Source organism: Rhinolophus sinicus, linkage group LG01 (assembly GCF_036562045.2).
Source record: "Rhinolophus sinicus isolate RSC01 linkage group LG01, ASM3656204v1, whole genome shotgun sequence".
NCBI classification, from domain to species: Eukaryota; Metazoa; Chordata; class Mammalia; order Chiroptera; family Rhinolophidae; genus Rhinolophus; species Rhinolophus sinicus.
In genome coordinates this window covers 54,338,990-54,356,541 of record NC_133751.1, presented here as the reverse complement: position 1 = coordinate 54,356,541, position 17,552 = coordinate 54,338,990, and the positions used below count along the sequence as shown (strand labels likewise).

The 17,552-nt window shown below is 34.7% G+C and overlaps 1 protein-coding gene across 3 annotated transcripts in view; it reads left to right on the top strand.

The window, feature by feature from the left end:
• The window catches only part of FGF12 (fibroblast growth factor 12), a 519,345-nt gene that overhangs the window by 483,193 nt on the left and 18,600 nt on the right, over window positions 1-17,552 (top strand). For all 3 annotated transcript variants that reach the window (XM_019723113.2, XM_074329539.1, XM_019723105.2), the window contains one exon: window positions 9,859-10,057. In XM_019723113.2, the coding sequence (XP_019578672.1) occupies window positions 9,859-10,057 (199 nt within the window). The remainder of the gene's footprint in view (window positions 1-9,858; window positions 10,058-17,552) is intronic.

Below are 17,552 nucleotides of genomic sequence, written 5' to 3'. Positions count from 1 at the left end.
AATCTACTGCCTTGCTATTGTTTTCTATTTATCTGATCTGGTATTTATTTTTCCATTTGTCTTCTTATTTCTTTTTATTAATGCTTTTTATGTTCCATTGTAATCCTGATATCGGTTTCTTAGTTCTACTCCTTTGTACCATATTTATAATTTTTGCTCTAGAGAGTACAGTGGGGGTTCTTACTTTATGAAAGTCTACTTAGAATTAATATTAAGACACTTTGCATAAAATGCAAGAATCTTAGAACAATATATTTCAATTAAACCCCTGTCCTTCCTGCAATGTCATATGTATGTTTTCACGTTATAACACTCACTGCAATATTATTATTTTTGCTTTAAAATTAAAAGAAGAAAAATTATGTGCTTTGATATTTATGGACATATTTATGATTTCCAGTACTATTTATCTCTTCCTGTGTAACCTAGTTTCCATCTGTTATAATTTCCTTTCAGCCTGAATAACAAACATCTTTTAGCATTTATTATAATTCAATTCTGCTAGAAATGAATGCACTCATTTTGTTTATCTGAAAATAGTTTTACTTTACCTTACCAATTCTGAAGGATATATGCATTGGCTATACAATTATGGGTTCAGTTTGTGGTTGTTGTTTTTATTTTAGCACTTTAATTACTTCATTCCATTGTCTTCTAGCATCTAGTATTTACCTGTTTGATGTATCTTTTTCTCTTTTCTGCTCCATTTTAATTTTCTTTATCTTTATTTCTCAGAAGTTTGGTTATAATATGCCTGAGTATAGTTTTGCTGTATTTATTCTATTTGGAGTTTATTGAGCTTCAATCTGGATCTGTAGGAATTTTTATTTTTACCATATCTGATAAAATGTAACCATTATTTATTCACATTTTTTCACCTTTATTCCATTTCTTTTCTTCCACATAGATTAGACTGATATTGTGTACACCTTACTGAGTTTGTTTCTTTGTGTGTTTTTTTAAATCTTCATTTATCTGTGTCTTTCATAGTGGATAGTTTCAATTAATCTGTCTTCAAGTTCATTCATACTTTCATTGCCAGTCTCCAGTATGTCAATAAATACTCGTACATCAGCATTTTTTTTACCCCCTCAAACATTATCCTTTTCAGTTCTAAAATTTTTATTTGGTTCTTTTTTTTTCATCATTTCCATTTTTTTCTGCTGTTATTTACCATTTGTTTACTAATTATGTGTCTTTTTTTCTTTAAGTTCTATAACATTTATAGAAGCTGTTTTAAAATACTTGTCTGTTAATTCTAAATCTGGTTAATCTTGTGATCCTTTCTATTGACTGCTTATATTGTCTTGCTTGTATCCATGTTTTGTCATTTTTATTTTATGTTAGATATTTGTATGATACATTACAGAGTACATTGTATTATCCTATTATCCTCTGACAAATAGTGTGTGTGTTATTACCTGACATTTAGATAAATAATTAGTAGATGCTATTGATCTTCTCAGGCTGTGTGTGTGTGGCGGGGGGGTGGGGCGTGTAAGTCTTGACTATTTTGCTTCTGTCTTTAGTCCTGGGGTGGGGGTGGGGGAGCCCTGGTTAAGTGTGGTTATTAATCCTAAACTGGTTTTCTGAGGTTTCCAATGAATGTCCAATATGCTTACTGAGATCTCTCCTTTATGGCTTGTCTAGAAGTTCAGCATATCTCAGCCCTGCACAATCTCTGCTATCTCCATTCATTTCTAAGTCCTGCAGTAGCTGTTCTATGCTAGGCTTTGAGGAATCCCATCCTGAGCATGTACAGTCTATTGATAAACCCAGGATCCTTAGGGAATTTCCATACAGTCTCCTGTTCCCCATTCTACCAGGTTCTTTCTCTGGAAACTTACTCCACACATTCAAGGCCTTTCGCCTTCCCAAACTCCAATTTCTGCTACCTCAGCTTAAAACAAGCCAAAGTGCTATATGCTTCACCTTTCAATTCCAGGGTTGAAAATGGCTCTTTGCAGAAAGCCAGGGTTAATGTGGTGCTTACCTCATTTATTTTCTTTCTCTGGAAGATCAGAACCCTGCAAGTGTTGACAAGTATCAGGAAACTGTTGTCTCATATATTTTGTACAGTTTTCAGTTGTTTACCGCAGGGAGTTAGGTTTGATATCAGTTATTCTGACTTCTTGGAAGTTGACACATGGAGTTTTTACAACTGGCAAATTTCATGTAAAAAACATAGTTCAAGCCTTAGTTGATCATTTCTGGGGACTTTAGAGTATTAAAAATGACTTTCCAAAAAGTATTCCAATGTTTAAATTGAAATATGGGAATTTGAAAATACCTTCCCTTTCATTCTTATCCCTAGGAAGGAAAACAGAGACTGAGGCACCAGAGGCACACGTCCTCTTTCATGAATGCGTGGGGAGTATTCAGTGTAGTGACCTTGATTTTCAAACTCAGCCATAGTGGAGCATTTGGTGATGTCCTGTGTACATGCTCACTTCGTAAGAACCAATGGTCTTTTTAGTGGAGAATTGCACTGTTTCTCCAATAGCTGCTCTCTGTCTCTAGAACATTCAGACTCTTGGAAATAATTTTGATGATAACAGTGAATTGTAATGTGATATATCCTCTCACCTACTGGCCTCTCACTTCCCACTCCCACTCCACTTGTATACTTGCAGGCTTCTGGCTGGAGGCTAAGTCAAATAGGTGGTGTTATGCCTCATTAGGAGGTGTTAAAAACCTGAAAATTACATCACTTATCCCAGATTCATATAAAAAACATGTGTGTGTGTAACCTGCCATTGAGTTGGCTCCTACTCCTGGCAACCCTATGAATGGGCGATGTCTACAATGTCCTGTCCTCAACAGCATTGCTCAGCTCCCACTGGAAACTCCTGCCTATGGCTTTTTTTTTTTTTTTAATGCAGTCAATCCATCTCACATCTGGCTTCCTACTGCCTTCTGTTTTTCCCAGCATTGTCTCCCAAAGAACCCTGCCTTCTCTTGATGTGCCAAAGTAGGACAGATATAGTTTTGTCAATGTTTCAGGCTTAATTTGTTCTAGGACTCATTTGATCATCTTCCTGGCACTCCATACGTTAAGCTCCCAGATAACACCACATTTCAAATTAATCGATTTTTTTTTCTTATCATCCTTCTTCAGTGTCCAACTTTCACATGTATACATAGTAATTTGGAATACAAGGGTGTTTGCACAACAAACAGGAAATATGCTTTTGTACATTTAAAAATGTTTAGAAAAAAAACAAAATAAGCGGGTCCTTTGTGTCTGGCATATGTTTGAGAACTCAGTAATTTTTACATATCATTGGGATACTCATTAATCATAATTCTATAATAGCAAAGTTTATTTTCTATGATTACATTTTCTTTTAATTTTTACATTTTGTTTTCTTAATAATAATATATTATCATCATTTTTGGTAGGTAAGCACTGTTTTTGAAATAATATTTTTATATTGATCTTTAATTTCAAGAAATTATTTATTTGATATGAATGATAAAGCTATGGAAGACTTAAGTCAAAAGGGATATTTGATATTGCCTAGTTCAAAAAACACTTCTCTTTTACATTTAGGGGAACAGGGAACCTGAGAAGGAAAGTGCTTTTCCCAATTTGAACACAAATTAGAGATATGCAAGATTAAAAATCCAGGTCTCATGATGTCTTTTCACCAAATTATTTTGTTTGAATAAGTTTGTGTTTTTTTTCTTTTCTTTTTTAAATTCCAAGAACAGTTTAGAATACAATGGAAATATACAAGTGCTTACGATTGTGGAACTTAAACAGATTCATGTGTAATATAATGCCAGGCTGTGTTATGAAGAAAAAGGCAAGGTAAAGGATTAGAAAGTGACTGGAGGAGGTGCTAAATTATGTAAGGTAGTTACAGGAGGTCTCTGAGATAGTCACATTTGAGCAGTGATCTGAATAAAATGAGAGATCAAGCTGTGTTAATATCGAAGAGATTTTCAAGAACAGAGGTTATCACTTGTGAAGGACTTGAAATGGGTTACGCTTGTTTTTGTGAAACAGCAAGGAGACCAGTGGCTGCAGTGCAGAAATGAGTGTTCATTCATTTCACATTCATCCCATGGATTATTACAGGCAGAGCAGTAAGGAGGAAATGGGGATCTGCAAAGAATAGGATAAAGATAAATCATAATTACTGTACCATTTAATTATATTAACTGCACAGGATTATACAAGTCATGTATTTCTACTTGAGTTGGAAAACATGCATTTTGCAGGTAAAGCTATGAGGGGCAAGTGACATAACATTGTTTACTTACCAAAAAATGTATTCCAAGTGGACTTCAATCTAAAATGTTGAAACTTTCAAAGTTATAATATGTCAAAGACTTCTCTGTAAAAGAAATAATGTCAAATAATTGTATAGGTCTTTATAGGCATTAAAGAGCTTTCATGAGTGCTATATAATTTGATCTTTATAGCCCCATGAGTCTGTAGTAAACGTGTCTTCAATTTGCAGTAGAGAAAGTTGAGGTTCAGAGAGGTTAACTGGTTTGCCAAAGATCAGTTTGACAATTTTGAAAATAAACCTGACATTTAGAGAATCCAAATGATTTTCCAGAAACTATTTATTGTGCATGTTTCCATGTGTTGTGGGCAATTCTCTTTTTCTAATCTGTTCATTTTACATTTTGATATTATTAGTAGTATATTAGTTAGTTTTAACAGGCGGTTTTATAAGCACAATTTATTAAATGAAGCATTTAAGCATGTGCATTACATAATCTCCTACAACGAAAAATGAGAAGTAGAATAAATGAGTGGGAGAGAGAATGGAAAATATTTTTCCTTGAATAAGTTATGTGATCCAAAAATGTTACAGTTTCATCTTAAACAAAATTTGTCTGCAACATATGAGTAAATGATTGTTATTCGTATAAAATTGCCATGATCATACATTCTCTGATTATGTGAGAAAATCTTGATTTTAAAAGAAGGACAGTGATTTGGGGAAGTGATTTTTCAGTCATTTTACTGAATCTTCACCACATTTTTTGACCCTTCTATGGAATTTTTGTTGATAAATAACACACATTAAAAAGTATGCAAGTCATGATAGAGCTCAATGAATTTTCATAAAGTGAACACACTCATTTAAGAAGCTCCCAGATGAAGAAATAGATCATTACCAGCACCCAGAGTCATCCTCAGGCTTGATCTTAATAACCACCCTCCCTGAACAAAGGTACCAGTGCCCTGAGTTCTACCACAAAATAGATTAGTTTTACCTGTTTTGAGCTTTATGCAAACGGAATCATATAGTATGGAGCCGTCTGTTTGTTTGTTTGGCTTCTTTTCCTCCACATTATGTTGATGAGAATTATCCATATTGTTGCTTATAGTTGTAGTTTGTTTATTCTCACTGCTCTGTAGAATCTTATTTCTGAATACACCACATATCCGTTCTACTACTGGTGGTCATTTGGGTCATTTCCGGTTTGGGACTATTATGAATAGTATATTTGTCATCTGAATTGAAATGGGTGGGTGACCTTAACATTCAAGGACAAGGCTAAGGTGAAAAGGCATTTGGAATGTGAAAACAGTTGGTCACATGATGATTTGTACGATGTTAGAACTAAAAAGGCTGTGCAAACGCTGCTAAAAGAGGGAGTGCTCAAAAATAATCTCAAAACACTATCAAAGGTCATATTCACATTCCACTGAAATCACCATCAGCTTTAGATGAACAAATTTAAGATTGGAAAGATTTTGGGATCATAAATGTGAAAAATAAACCTTCCCATTTCACATATCTACATACAGGCTGTACATGTGGGGATGTTTCTATTTCATCAGCAATCATTTCTATAAGCCTTGCTATGTACCTACATTGAACTGAGATTTTAGGATTATAGATATAAACAAATACAATGTCTTTCAAAAGAGAAAAAACCTTCCATATTATACTAGTTACTCTATTTTCATTATATGCTCTGATCAGCTAGTCTAATAGTTTGATCTTTGGCTCCAAGCCTGCCTACTCCATCCATTACATTTGATTTATTGTCATTCTGAACATATTTTTAATAACCTCAGAGCCTCATCCCACTATATATATATATATATACATACACACACGTATATATATATATATATATATTTGTCCAAGTCTTTGCCAAAAGCTTTAGATGATTTAAAAATATATATGTGTGTGCGTGTGTAATTTGTTTTAGCTGTAGTAGGGACAATCAATGTAGGATAAAGCTTAACATTTGGCATAGAGTCCTGGTTGCTGGAACAGATATAAACATCTATGACAAAAGCATAGAGTTGTCTAGTTACATGATTAATTGTATTTTCTTGCTTTAAGAAAAATCTTGAGATGAATAATGAGTTGGAGTTTTTGTAAATTTTAAAGTTTGCAACATACTTCCATATCCATCATATTATTTTCCTTATAATAACTCAATTTACAGTTGAAGATATGAAATTCAAAGAAGATTAACCATTTACATAAAGTCCCACGGCTAGTAATTATGGATCCAGAAGCAAAACCCTGATTTTCTTACTCCAGGTATAGGAAGGACTCTTGACTCCTCATTCTACAAAAAAAGGTGATAATAGCAAACATATTGTAACTTCTTTGATGCCCAACTCTATAGTCAAGTCGTGTACATATTGTGAAGGCTGCATATAGAATGATTGACTAAGCCACCTCCGGGTTCTTCAGCTTCCCCTCCCCATGTCTAGGAGGCTGCCTGTCCCAAAGAGTGTTTGCAATAAGTTCTGCCATTTTTCCCCCTTGAAATGTCTTATCCTGGTCAGGTATTATCAGTTGCCTCACTTCTGAATTTTGACTCTGCCTAGCCCCTTTTTGAATGATATTAAATGGGATACTGAGCTTGACTTTTCATTTCTGATTAGGACTTGCATACCGTGTCTGAGATCCCCATTTGCCACCTTCGAAGTCCAAGGCCCAATCCCTACCTAATGCTATTCCTGGCTTGTGTCCCCAGGAATTCAGCTCCTGCCCAACATCTGGGACTTTTGCTATACTAGCAACAGACTAAATAATTGTGAAACTAAACGGAAACCTAGGAGTTCATTATTTATTAAATAATAGTGTTATTATTCTCATGTATAGAAGACAACATAGCAATTGTACCTGGTGGATGTGGTTTTTATGATGGTTCGCCTTGAATCAACAGCTTGGCATCCAAAGCAGGCTTGGTTATGCAGGAGGAATGCAATGTGTGGCATTGGGAAAAGTACTAAACCAGTAGCCAGGAACCCATGGTTCTAGCCCAGGGTCTGGATCTGCCTCTAATTTCCTATGACTCACAGAACAGTTTCACTATCATGGACTTCAGTTACTTTGTTAAATAAAAGCACATTCGTTTGTTTTAAAAAATATATAAGTAATAAAATCAGTACTAAATTTGTAGCATTTTCTAAATCTTTTAACCTAGTCCTAGAAGAAAACCGGAACTTAAAATAATCTTATAAATTGAATCTGAATCACTTTGATTCTTCTAATTTGCAGTGATTAAACTCTGTCTTAGTAATATTGAGACAAGGTCACGGAACAGCCCATTTTCTAACGAACAACACCATCATTTACTTCTGTGTTGACAAATAAGAAAGATACAGTAGTTTCATGCTTTCTTCTCATTTTCTGTAGTCACTTTGCTTCTCAGATTCTTTTTTATTAGGCTACAATTCACATACCATAAAGTTCTTATATAAAAGTGTATACTTAAGTGTTTTTTTCCCCCTCAAAATGCAAACATCACTGCTATCTAATCCCAGAACACCTTCATCGCTCCAAAACGCAGTTACTCTCTACTTACACCACCCCCCACCCTAACTCTTGGCAACCACTAATCTATTTTTTGTCTCTGGATTTGCCTATTCTGGATATTTCACATAAATGAAATCATACAACATATAGCCTGTTGTGTTTAGCTACTTTCACTTAGCATCTTGTTTTTGAAGTCCATCCGTGACACCCCATGAATCAATACTCTATTCGTTCTTATGGCTGAATAATATCCCATTGTTTGCATATACCACAGTTTATTTGGCCATTCATTCATTGGTAGATGTTTGAATTGTTTCCACATTATGAATAATGCTGCTATGAACATTTGTGTACAAGTTTGTGTGTGATCATATGTGTTCATTTTTCATAGGTATTATACCTAGAAGTAGAATTTCTGGATCATATGGTGATTATATGTTTAACCTCTTGCGAAACTACCAAACTATTTTCCATTGCTGCTACATTATTTGCATTTCCACCAGCTATGTATGTTGCAGTTTCTCCACATCCTCACAAACACTTTGTATTGCCCATCTTTTTTATTACAGCCATCATGGTGATTGTGAAATGGTATTGCATAGGCACTTATCTTTCATTCTTAACCCACTAGGTTTACTTAAAACAGAGTATTCTGTGACATATTTTTATCATCAATATAATTATAATGATTATTGAAATTGTTATTACTATTATTATCATTTTAATGTCTACATCACCTTTCCATTCCCCTTCCCATTTTTTCTAGTCTCATTTCTTGGTCCAGAATGTTAGAACCATTTGTAACCAACAGAGCCCCTTGAGCAGTATCTTTTATCACTGAAAGCCTTCATGAGTCCCCATAGATGCATCACTGTAGCTCTCTGCAAATGAAGCCAGGGAGTTAGGGAGTAACGCCTACAAGGATGTGATTTCAACCAATTTTAGTCCCACAAATCCTTCAGTAACTTTACTTGTAACATTAAATCACTGGGACTTGTATTGAAAGGGTTACAAGGAAGAGAAACTTCCAGTATGCAGTGAAGACAATGGTGACCACTGTGAATATATTTGACACGTAGGATTCTTATTTATTTACAGCTGAAGAAGATGTTATTAACACGTATTTTTCTTCTGCTTATCTCCAAAGGGGAGGAATTTCTTCTTAATGTGAAATTCATTTTGTTGATTTGGCATGTTAGGATTTTATTTTATTGTATTTATTACAAAAATCTCATCATAAGTCACTAAACAAGACTCAGGCAGAAAAGGGGAGCTAGAGTGGCAGCGATTGTGAAGCAATGAGTGTGAGTTCTGATGGTTTGCAGTCATTTTTTCAGTGTAACTTTGAATTAACCACGTAAGTTTTTGTTTGTTTCACTTGTCAAATGCTGGAGTTGAAGTAGAAGATTTTTAAGGATACATATTGAATTAAAGCTCTCATTCTATGTGTCATTGAAGATGAGACAACGTAATAGTAATGTTTTTATCTACTACTTATTCCTGAGTATCTTTACCTGAAATTTTGATGACTAAGTTAAAAAAAAAAAAAAAAAAAAAGTGTTTCCAAGAGATTAAAGGGAAAGTTACTAACATTCTCAAAGAGATAGTAAGTATATGGTGATTTTATGGAACAAGCTTTGGATGAGTAATACATTTTAGTATATCTAGAATAGTCCCTTCAAAAACATCTTGTGAGCCTGTGTGTGCTGTGGTTGTGTTTGATTTTGATTCGCAGGGATACATTTTTACATGCTAAGGGCCACTGAAATGTGCAATGGCCGGTCTCTTAAATTTACAAAACATTATCCCGGGACAGAGTTTGGACCTGGTTAGTCTTGATATTAGCCCAGTGAGTGACTCCAGCCTGAGCAGTTGTATTCTGTAAAGGCTGTTCAGAAAGGAAATCTTGTTTCTTGATTGTGCATGGTGAGTATTTATCACCAAGAGCTGACAGAATTTATGTGCAGTTAGTTGCCTCTCATTTGTTCTTAACAGAGGACCTGTATTTCATTTAAGCATTTATGAGGACCTGTATTGGATTTAAGCATTTGCTGATTCATTTGAAAATCCTTTCTCTCTTTTGCATTTTCTATTTTGTCTGCAGGATATTTTCACTCCAGAATGCAAATTCAAAGAATCTGTGTTTGAAAACTACTATGTGATCTATTCTTCCACACTGTACCGTCAGCAAGAATCAGGCCGAGCGTGGTTTCTGGGACTCAATAAAGAAGGTCAAATTATGAAGGGGAACAGAGTGAAGAAAACCAAGCCCTCATCACATTTTGTACCAAAACCTATTGAAGGTATGAAATGAACTTCTTTTCTTCTTTAGACCCTTATCAGTGTGTTTATGCCAATTGTTCCCCTGATGCCCTCACTCAGTAGAGTTTGCTTAGAATGCAAAATATCAGAACAAAAATTCAAAAAACATAACAGTACTTCATAATGTCAAATAAGAAAATTATATTACAAATACTTGACACTTTGAAAAAACTGCTTGATATTTGGAAAACTAGAAAATTACTGAAAGTAAAAAGTAGTGGTAGGTACTACTTGGAATGTAATTTCCTTCTTTTTTCAACACAATAATTTAATTTCTTAGGCTACACCCTTAAAAAACCAACAGTGTTATTATTTTATCGTGCTTTACAGTTTTCAAAAGCCTTTTAGAAATATGTTTATATCTTAATAGCTACATCCTTATGAGCACATTTAACAATATAATGTATTAATTTTTCTTTGTATTTTTTAAGGAAATAAAATAGTATGCATTACTTTGAATAATAAATTTTATCCTCAATTGAGCCTATAACCTACCGTCCCTTCATCATTAACTATAGTTATAATAGTTATATATTAATTAATATTTAATATATGACATTTCAAATTGAGCAGTGGAATAAATAATTTTATTGAGGAAACCCATTTTTGGCAACATCTTTCTTAAATAAGATGAGAATGTACCATTGGAGTGACCACATTTACTGCATTCAGACAAGATTTTTAATATAGTCTCAGAAAGCAGCAGTGGTCTAAACATGTATTAACATAACATACTTCTCCTACATGTCACATATTGTAATCACTTAAAACATTAGTTCAGCCTCCTTGTCTGATGAAATGAGAAAATTGAGGCAGTGCATTGCAATGCATTATGCATTTTATTTACATATGACTAGTGGACACTTGGCCCTGTCCAAAATGTGAGAGATATTTGGTCCACACCACAAGGTCCTTGATAGTTGGTCCTTTCCAAAACGTCTATGGAGACATTTGGTCCACGCCAACCAATCTACTGCACCCCATGCACCATCAGCTAGGCTACCAAGGCAAGGAGGGTTATTATTGGCCATACAACCACAACACAATTATTGGACCAATAAAACAGGATAGTATTTTTTACATATTAATCCTGTAAACCAAAAATCTAAATAAATGTGATGGGCTTTCTGAACCCAGAGATGTTTTCTAAGTGTGGACATTTTAGACAAGACCAAATATTAAGAACTATTTGACATGAATCAAATGCTTGTGGACATTTTGAACAGGACCAAATATCAAGGATCTTTTGGTATGCTATTCCTATCCCCTAAATATCTACAACGTGTGTCAGATCAACCAATGCAAGGACCTAATGCCTGTTGCAGAGTGCATATGATAGTAACAGTCAAAAAAAATTGTTAAATCAATACTATGTTTATAGCTCCTAGTTTCTCTCAAGCCTCCCTTCACACCCTGTGCTTTTAATTACACAAAACTGAACTTTCTCTTCTGCAATTTATTTTCACTAATTTGGACCCCATGTATTTTTTTTTCCCTCCCCTGCCCACAATTTCTCTCTGCTATATGCCTGGAAAAAGTCTTGTTAGTCCTTGTAAAAAATTAAGAGTCACTACTTCTGTGAGGACCTCCCTGACATTCTTCAAGTGGAATTAAGCATTCTGTTAGTGTATCATTGTATACATTTCTCTCCCCTAGAAATTGTCACATTGTGTTAATATTAAATGTAAGTATTTACCATTCTGTCTCCTCTTATCCATAGTTAGCTCAGTTTTTGAATGAAAGACCATGGTTTATTTTTTCTCATATCTCCTTGTATCTTGTATATTATCTGGCATATCACAGAGATATTCAGTAGTCAGTTGTCAAATGCTGTGTTTCCCGAAAATAAGCCCCAGTTAAGATCTCAGCCAGACGGATGCATTTTAGTACGTTATGACGATGTTCCAGAAGAAGATGACATGACTGTAATTGAATAAATATAGATTGTTGTACATGAAAAACATAAGACATCCCCTAAAAATAAGCCCTAATGGAGCAAAAATTAATATAAGACTCGGTCTTATTTTCGGGGAAACACGGTAAATATTATAAGTGAACACATGCATGAACAAATGAATGAATAGATAAGTATAAAGACAAAGAACTACATGCTCCAGAGAACTTTATAATATTCTTAGAGATATGAAATGCCTACTATAATGTAAAAAGTGATATATTACACATTGCAGGAAATGCTGCTGGGGTTTAGGGAAATAGCTATCACTTCCACCAAAAAAAAGATATTGAAAAGACTATATTTAAACGTACCTTGAGGCCTAGGCCTGGTTCAGATCGTTTGAGATGAGAAGTGGGGATTAAGCAGGACAAAAACACGCTAGAAGCATTGTGAGCACAGGCAGGAAAATGCCTGCTTGCAGTGTATCCAAAAAATAGATAATATTTTCCATGGGAAAATATATTGATCCTAAAAATGACATTTTTGACAAATTTTGCCTTCAGCTATGGCATCATTTTTATTTGTGCATTTAAGTTGATTTTTTTTTGGTTATTATAAAAGTGGTATATGCTTATTGACAACTTTAGGGAAATATAAAGGAAAAGGAGACTATCTTATGTTTTATTCATTCCTTTTATGCATAATAATGTTACTGCTTTCCAGACCTGCTTTCATTCTACATTTATTGCTACAAATAATGTGGGAAATACAAATGTGGGAAGAGATCACTAGACATTTCTAGTTGTGTACGTTGAATTAGGTTTGTTGCATAGAATAGAACAACCATATTAAGAGCAGCTTAATCATACAAAGGTTTATTTATCTCTCACAAACCAAATCTAGATACCAGCTGTCCAGGGCTGGTACTGTGTCTTCCCAATTGTTAGGCGCCTTGGCTGTGTCCAGCTTTTAATGCCTCTCTTCCTAGTGTGTTGTACAACGGTGCATTGCACTGTCAGCACAACCACATACAGTGACCCTGGGTCTGCCCTCATCCCCGTGACCCAACCAGCATCCTCACTGCAGTCAGAGGGCAGAGGAAGGGATGAAGAAGACGGAGGCAAAAGCCTCCACCTGTATTTTCTTCAAGGTGCTCCCCGTTAGCTGCCATATGATACGTGCATCCCACAGAATACACCCTAGTCAGGTGGCCACACTTAGGTGCAGGGAAGGCTAAGAATGTAGTCTTTTTTTTTTTTTCTGGATTGCTACATAACAAATAAATAGTTATTTTGGGAGAATAGCAGAATGGAACTGGGACAACTAAGAGCCTCTGCTTTAGCCTGCCATCATCTTAACTTAAGAATAGCTCAGATTTCCTCATTTTCTCATTGACAACAGTTGTTTGATTGTTTTTTGTTGTTCTTTTTAACTGATGCTTTAGGGTGCTTTTCCTTTTATTCTGGGACAATAATAAGATCCATTTTAAATCATATTTACTAATACTTGGATTTACTTCCAAGGTTCTTTGTCTCTCTAGATTATGGGAAAGAAACTTGAGTGTGAAGTGTATAGAACATGATGAGAATCACTTCCAAAAATGAGAACAAGAATGTGATTGATTTCAGACCAAAGACTTTAATTCCCTGGAAATGTCTTTCCCTTTTGTATGTGAAAGTTTCACTCTTTTGAACAATATTAGCTAACAGTTTTATAAATGCTTGCTTTGTACAGTTATTATACTAAAGCATGTCTCAATTATTACCTTTCATTTTTAATTCTATTTCTACCAAGTAAGTTCTAGTACTATCCCCATTTTACAAATGTAGAAGCACAGAAATATGAAGTAATTTTTCTCAAATCAAGCAGCTTGCAAGTGGCAGAGCCGGAATTCAAACCTTCTATTTTAATCTTGAAAACGCTTACTTGTTCCTTTTAGATTGATGGAGACCTCTGTGCTCTTATGTTGTAACTTACCTGATACATATGAAATTGGTCCATTCCCTTATGCTTCATCTGTACTTTGATATCCTTATTATAATACAAAAAAAGTTTGAACAATCACCCAATGATTTTCCATGCAGTTATATTTTATATTATTAAATGATTTCTACAAGTTACCATTATTTTCAAAGATGTGTACACTTGAGATTTTGTTAGGCATTATTCTTAGAACATTTTCTCCCTGACTGGATCCCTAAATTGCTCTTGGTGCCACTAGTATCACTACTATCGCTACTCTTACTCCTTCTGTATACAATTGATCAATTTACCATTTGCTAGACATATTGCACATGCTATCTTCATTAAACCTCACAACAGTCATATGTTATTTATCCTCATTTTATAGATGAGGAAACTAACATGTAAAGTAATTAAGTAACCTGTTCAAGATCACAGGGCTAGATAAATACAAAACCAGAACTGCAATCTAGGCAGCCGCCTGCCAGTATCTATGCACCTAGCCCCTACCCATACTCCTCTTCCGTGTGAAACAAGCCTACGGGTAGGCAAATACTCAGAAAAGTCACCAAGAGCAAAGCAGAAGTGTTATACCATAATACAACTTAAGTAGTAAGCTAGTTCTAAATTGTGCAAAATTGAGACAGGTATACATGATGTGACAATATACATTCATATTGGTAGATGATCAGATAGGCTAGTTATGGGAATGCCATGTTAAAACTAGGCAAGAAAGAATTAAGAATACATTATTTCTTTTAAATGCCCCTCCTTTGTGAAGAGAATTGGCCCCTAATGGGGGAAAACCAGAGTACGCTTTCCCCCTGTTGTTTGTTGTTTTATATTGCATTTTTTTGTATTATTTTTGTTGTTGTTGTTGTTATTGTTTTTCAAATAGTTCTGCCTGTTTTTCAGTCTTGCTGGTGATACAGTTTTGAATGTCAGCATTCCCAAAATTCAGCTCTGCCAGTTTAAGGATCCTTGGGTCCTGCAGTGTTTGCATGATAATACAGTAATTATCCACCAGCCTCTTTCTCTGCACAGCTTCCCCCTCCACCCTGTGTTTAGAACATAGGAGGTGTTAATGAGGGGCTGCAAGGACATCTGTTAGACAGATGGGTAGACTTGATATTTAAACCCATCACCATATGCATTACACATAAACCTCCACTTACTTGGGTCCCCTTCCCCTGGAATTGAAGACAACAGTACAGCTTTCATGATTCCCGATTTTGCCCTTTTAGAGCATTGTTCACACTACAGATAAGCAACTCCCCATATTTAAATTGTCTGGGCTGTGACCTCCCCTTTTAGCTATAGATAAAGCAGCTGAATAATCTTTGACAAAGAACAAGATACAATCTCCTCTTATCACTCTCACGAAGCTCATTATTTGGGCCTGCAGATGGTTGGGTATTCAGAATCTAGTTCCTTCCTCCTGAAAAAAGTGTGTACACTTTCCAAAGATTTAAGCTTCAAGAACTTAATCCTGGAGAAAGAAATATGGTTCCCAAATAAAATTAGTATCAATTGAGAGCCATTGCTGCTTAAGTCCTAGTAGTATAATGTAGATCAGCGTTTCCCAAACATCTGTATCCGAGCCATTGCAGTGCTCTTAAATTCTGTAAATCCTTAGATCAAATCTCCAGTATTTTGATGTATTTATTTATGATTAGGAATCAACATGTTTAAAAACCTGTTCAAGTGATTGTAATGGAAACCAGGTCTGACACTCAGTGTTCTAAACTAATTTTGTGGCTTCTAGGCTTATTTTGGTCAAATCTGGACATAGGCAATTATTTAGATTTACTCAAATTATGGTGATCAATATATTGGATTAAGCCTAATCAAATATAGGGTAAATTGTCACTCTGACACGTTGGAATTAAATCTATTAAACATGTTACATTTTTACATTTTTATATTGCTATTAAGATGGTTGTATTTTAGAGGTGGATGAAATTACTGTATGGAGTTAGTAGTGGTAATGCCAATTATTTTACTAAATTGATCACTGAGAAAGAGTAACCTAATAGAAATGACTTAATCATGGATAAATAAATGTCTAATTCTTCTATAAAAGTTTTGTTAATAATTTTCTAAGTAATTTTGAGAAAACATTTTTTTCTTCAACCTTGGTAGTCTCTGAAGACAAAGTCGATAATAAATTCCATCTGTTTCATAGAACTAATATGAAGATTAGACATTATAAGAAAGTTGGATTTCTCAAATCTATAAGATCAGTGAAAAGTGCCTTTTTTATCTTCCCTTGGAAATTGGACACTTTCATTGTGTTACATACTGAAGAAATGCTATGAGGGGTGGCATTGAATACAGGATTAGAAACAATGAAAACTGAATTTGGAGGGAAAATAATAATCTCTTCAAAAACTGTGTAATAAGACACTAAAGAACAACAAATCATGAGTCCTGGGGTAAAGCTCCAGTTGAGAGTACACTAATGGAAAAATTTATTTTGCTATTTTTATTTAAATTAACTGGAAAGATAAACTAAATGGTTTGGTTTCCAAAATCCTCTTTTGGACCCAATTTTTCTTAGTGACAAAAACAGAACAAAAACAGATGGAGCAAAAAAGTACCTCTCGTGCCCCTGATTGTTTTAATTACAGAAAAGATAATAGCTGCAACTCTCTCTCCTCCCTCTTTTGAGTTTGGGATCTCTGCCAGCCTAGGACACCTTCTTCCCCCAAAACATTATATATAACTCCTTCAAAGCAGCTTTTCAAAGCTTTGAATTTAGTCTTTAATAAAACCTTCCTCTCTATCCTCCACACCTTCTTCCATATCTATCTCTCTCTTACACACAAATATTACTTCTGGTCTCTTTCTAAATGAAGATATAGATCTTTTTGTTCACAATGTCTCTTAACTCTTTATAATAAATATTTACAGCATACTGGGTGCATTCCTTTGGCAATGCATTGCTCCTGAACCAGCACTTAAAATTCTACAGTTCCAAAGGGTTTCCTTGTGACATTAATTAAGGTGTGAAATTGCTTCATGTTAATTGCCCACGCCCTTCCATGATCTGCTATTAAGATAATTAAATATACTCAATGGTACATTAACTAACAGAGCAATCCACCCTTTCTACTTCTTGAAAATTACAGATGGCCAAGGAAAATTCAATTAAATTGGTAGTAATAAAGATTAGTCATTTTTCATTCTTCTTTGATGGGAACTGGTAGAGGATGGGATTCTTTATAGTGTGTTATTTATGAGCCTTGTCAGAAACTGGAGTTAGGTTGCCTCCATTTGGAAAACAGAATTTGTCAGTCACAACAATTGCCCTCCACACACGTTTTCCAGCTCTTCACCACAGAGCAATATTGATACTCAATGACTTATACCTAGTTTTACCCATAACTACCAGAACTCTCAATTTATATAAATGATTTGCAAGAATCCAGCAGTAATATAAAAGTAATAATTAGTAGTGGCAGTTGTATTACTTTATATTCCATTTGCACGGCTCAGTATTATTTTCATAACCAGAGTACCATGTGATAGTTACTAACACCTTGGGAGTATGCAGGTTAAGATTATCATCCCAACTTTAAACATGTGGAAACTGAGTTTAAGAGAGGTTAGATAAC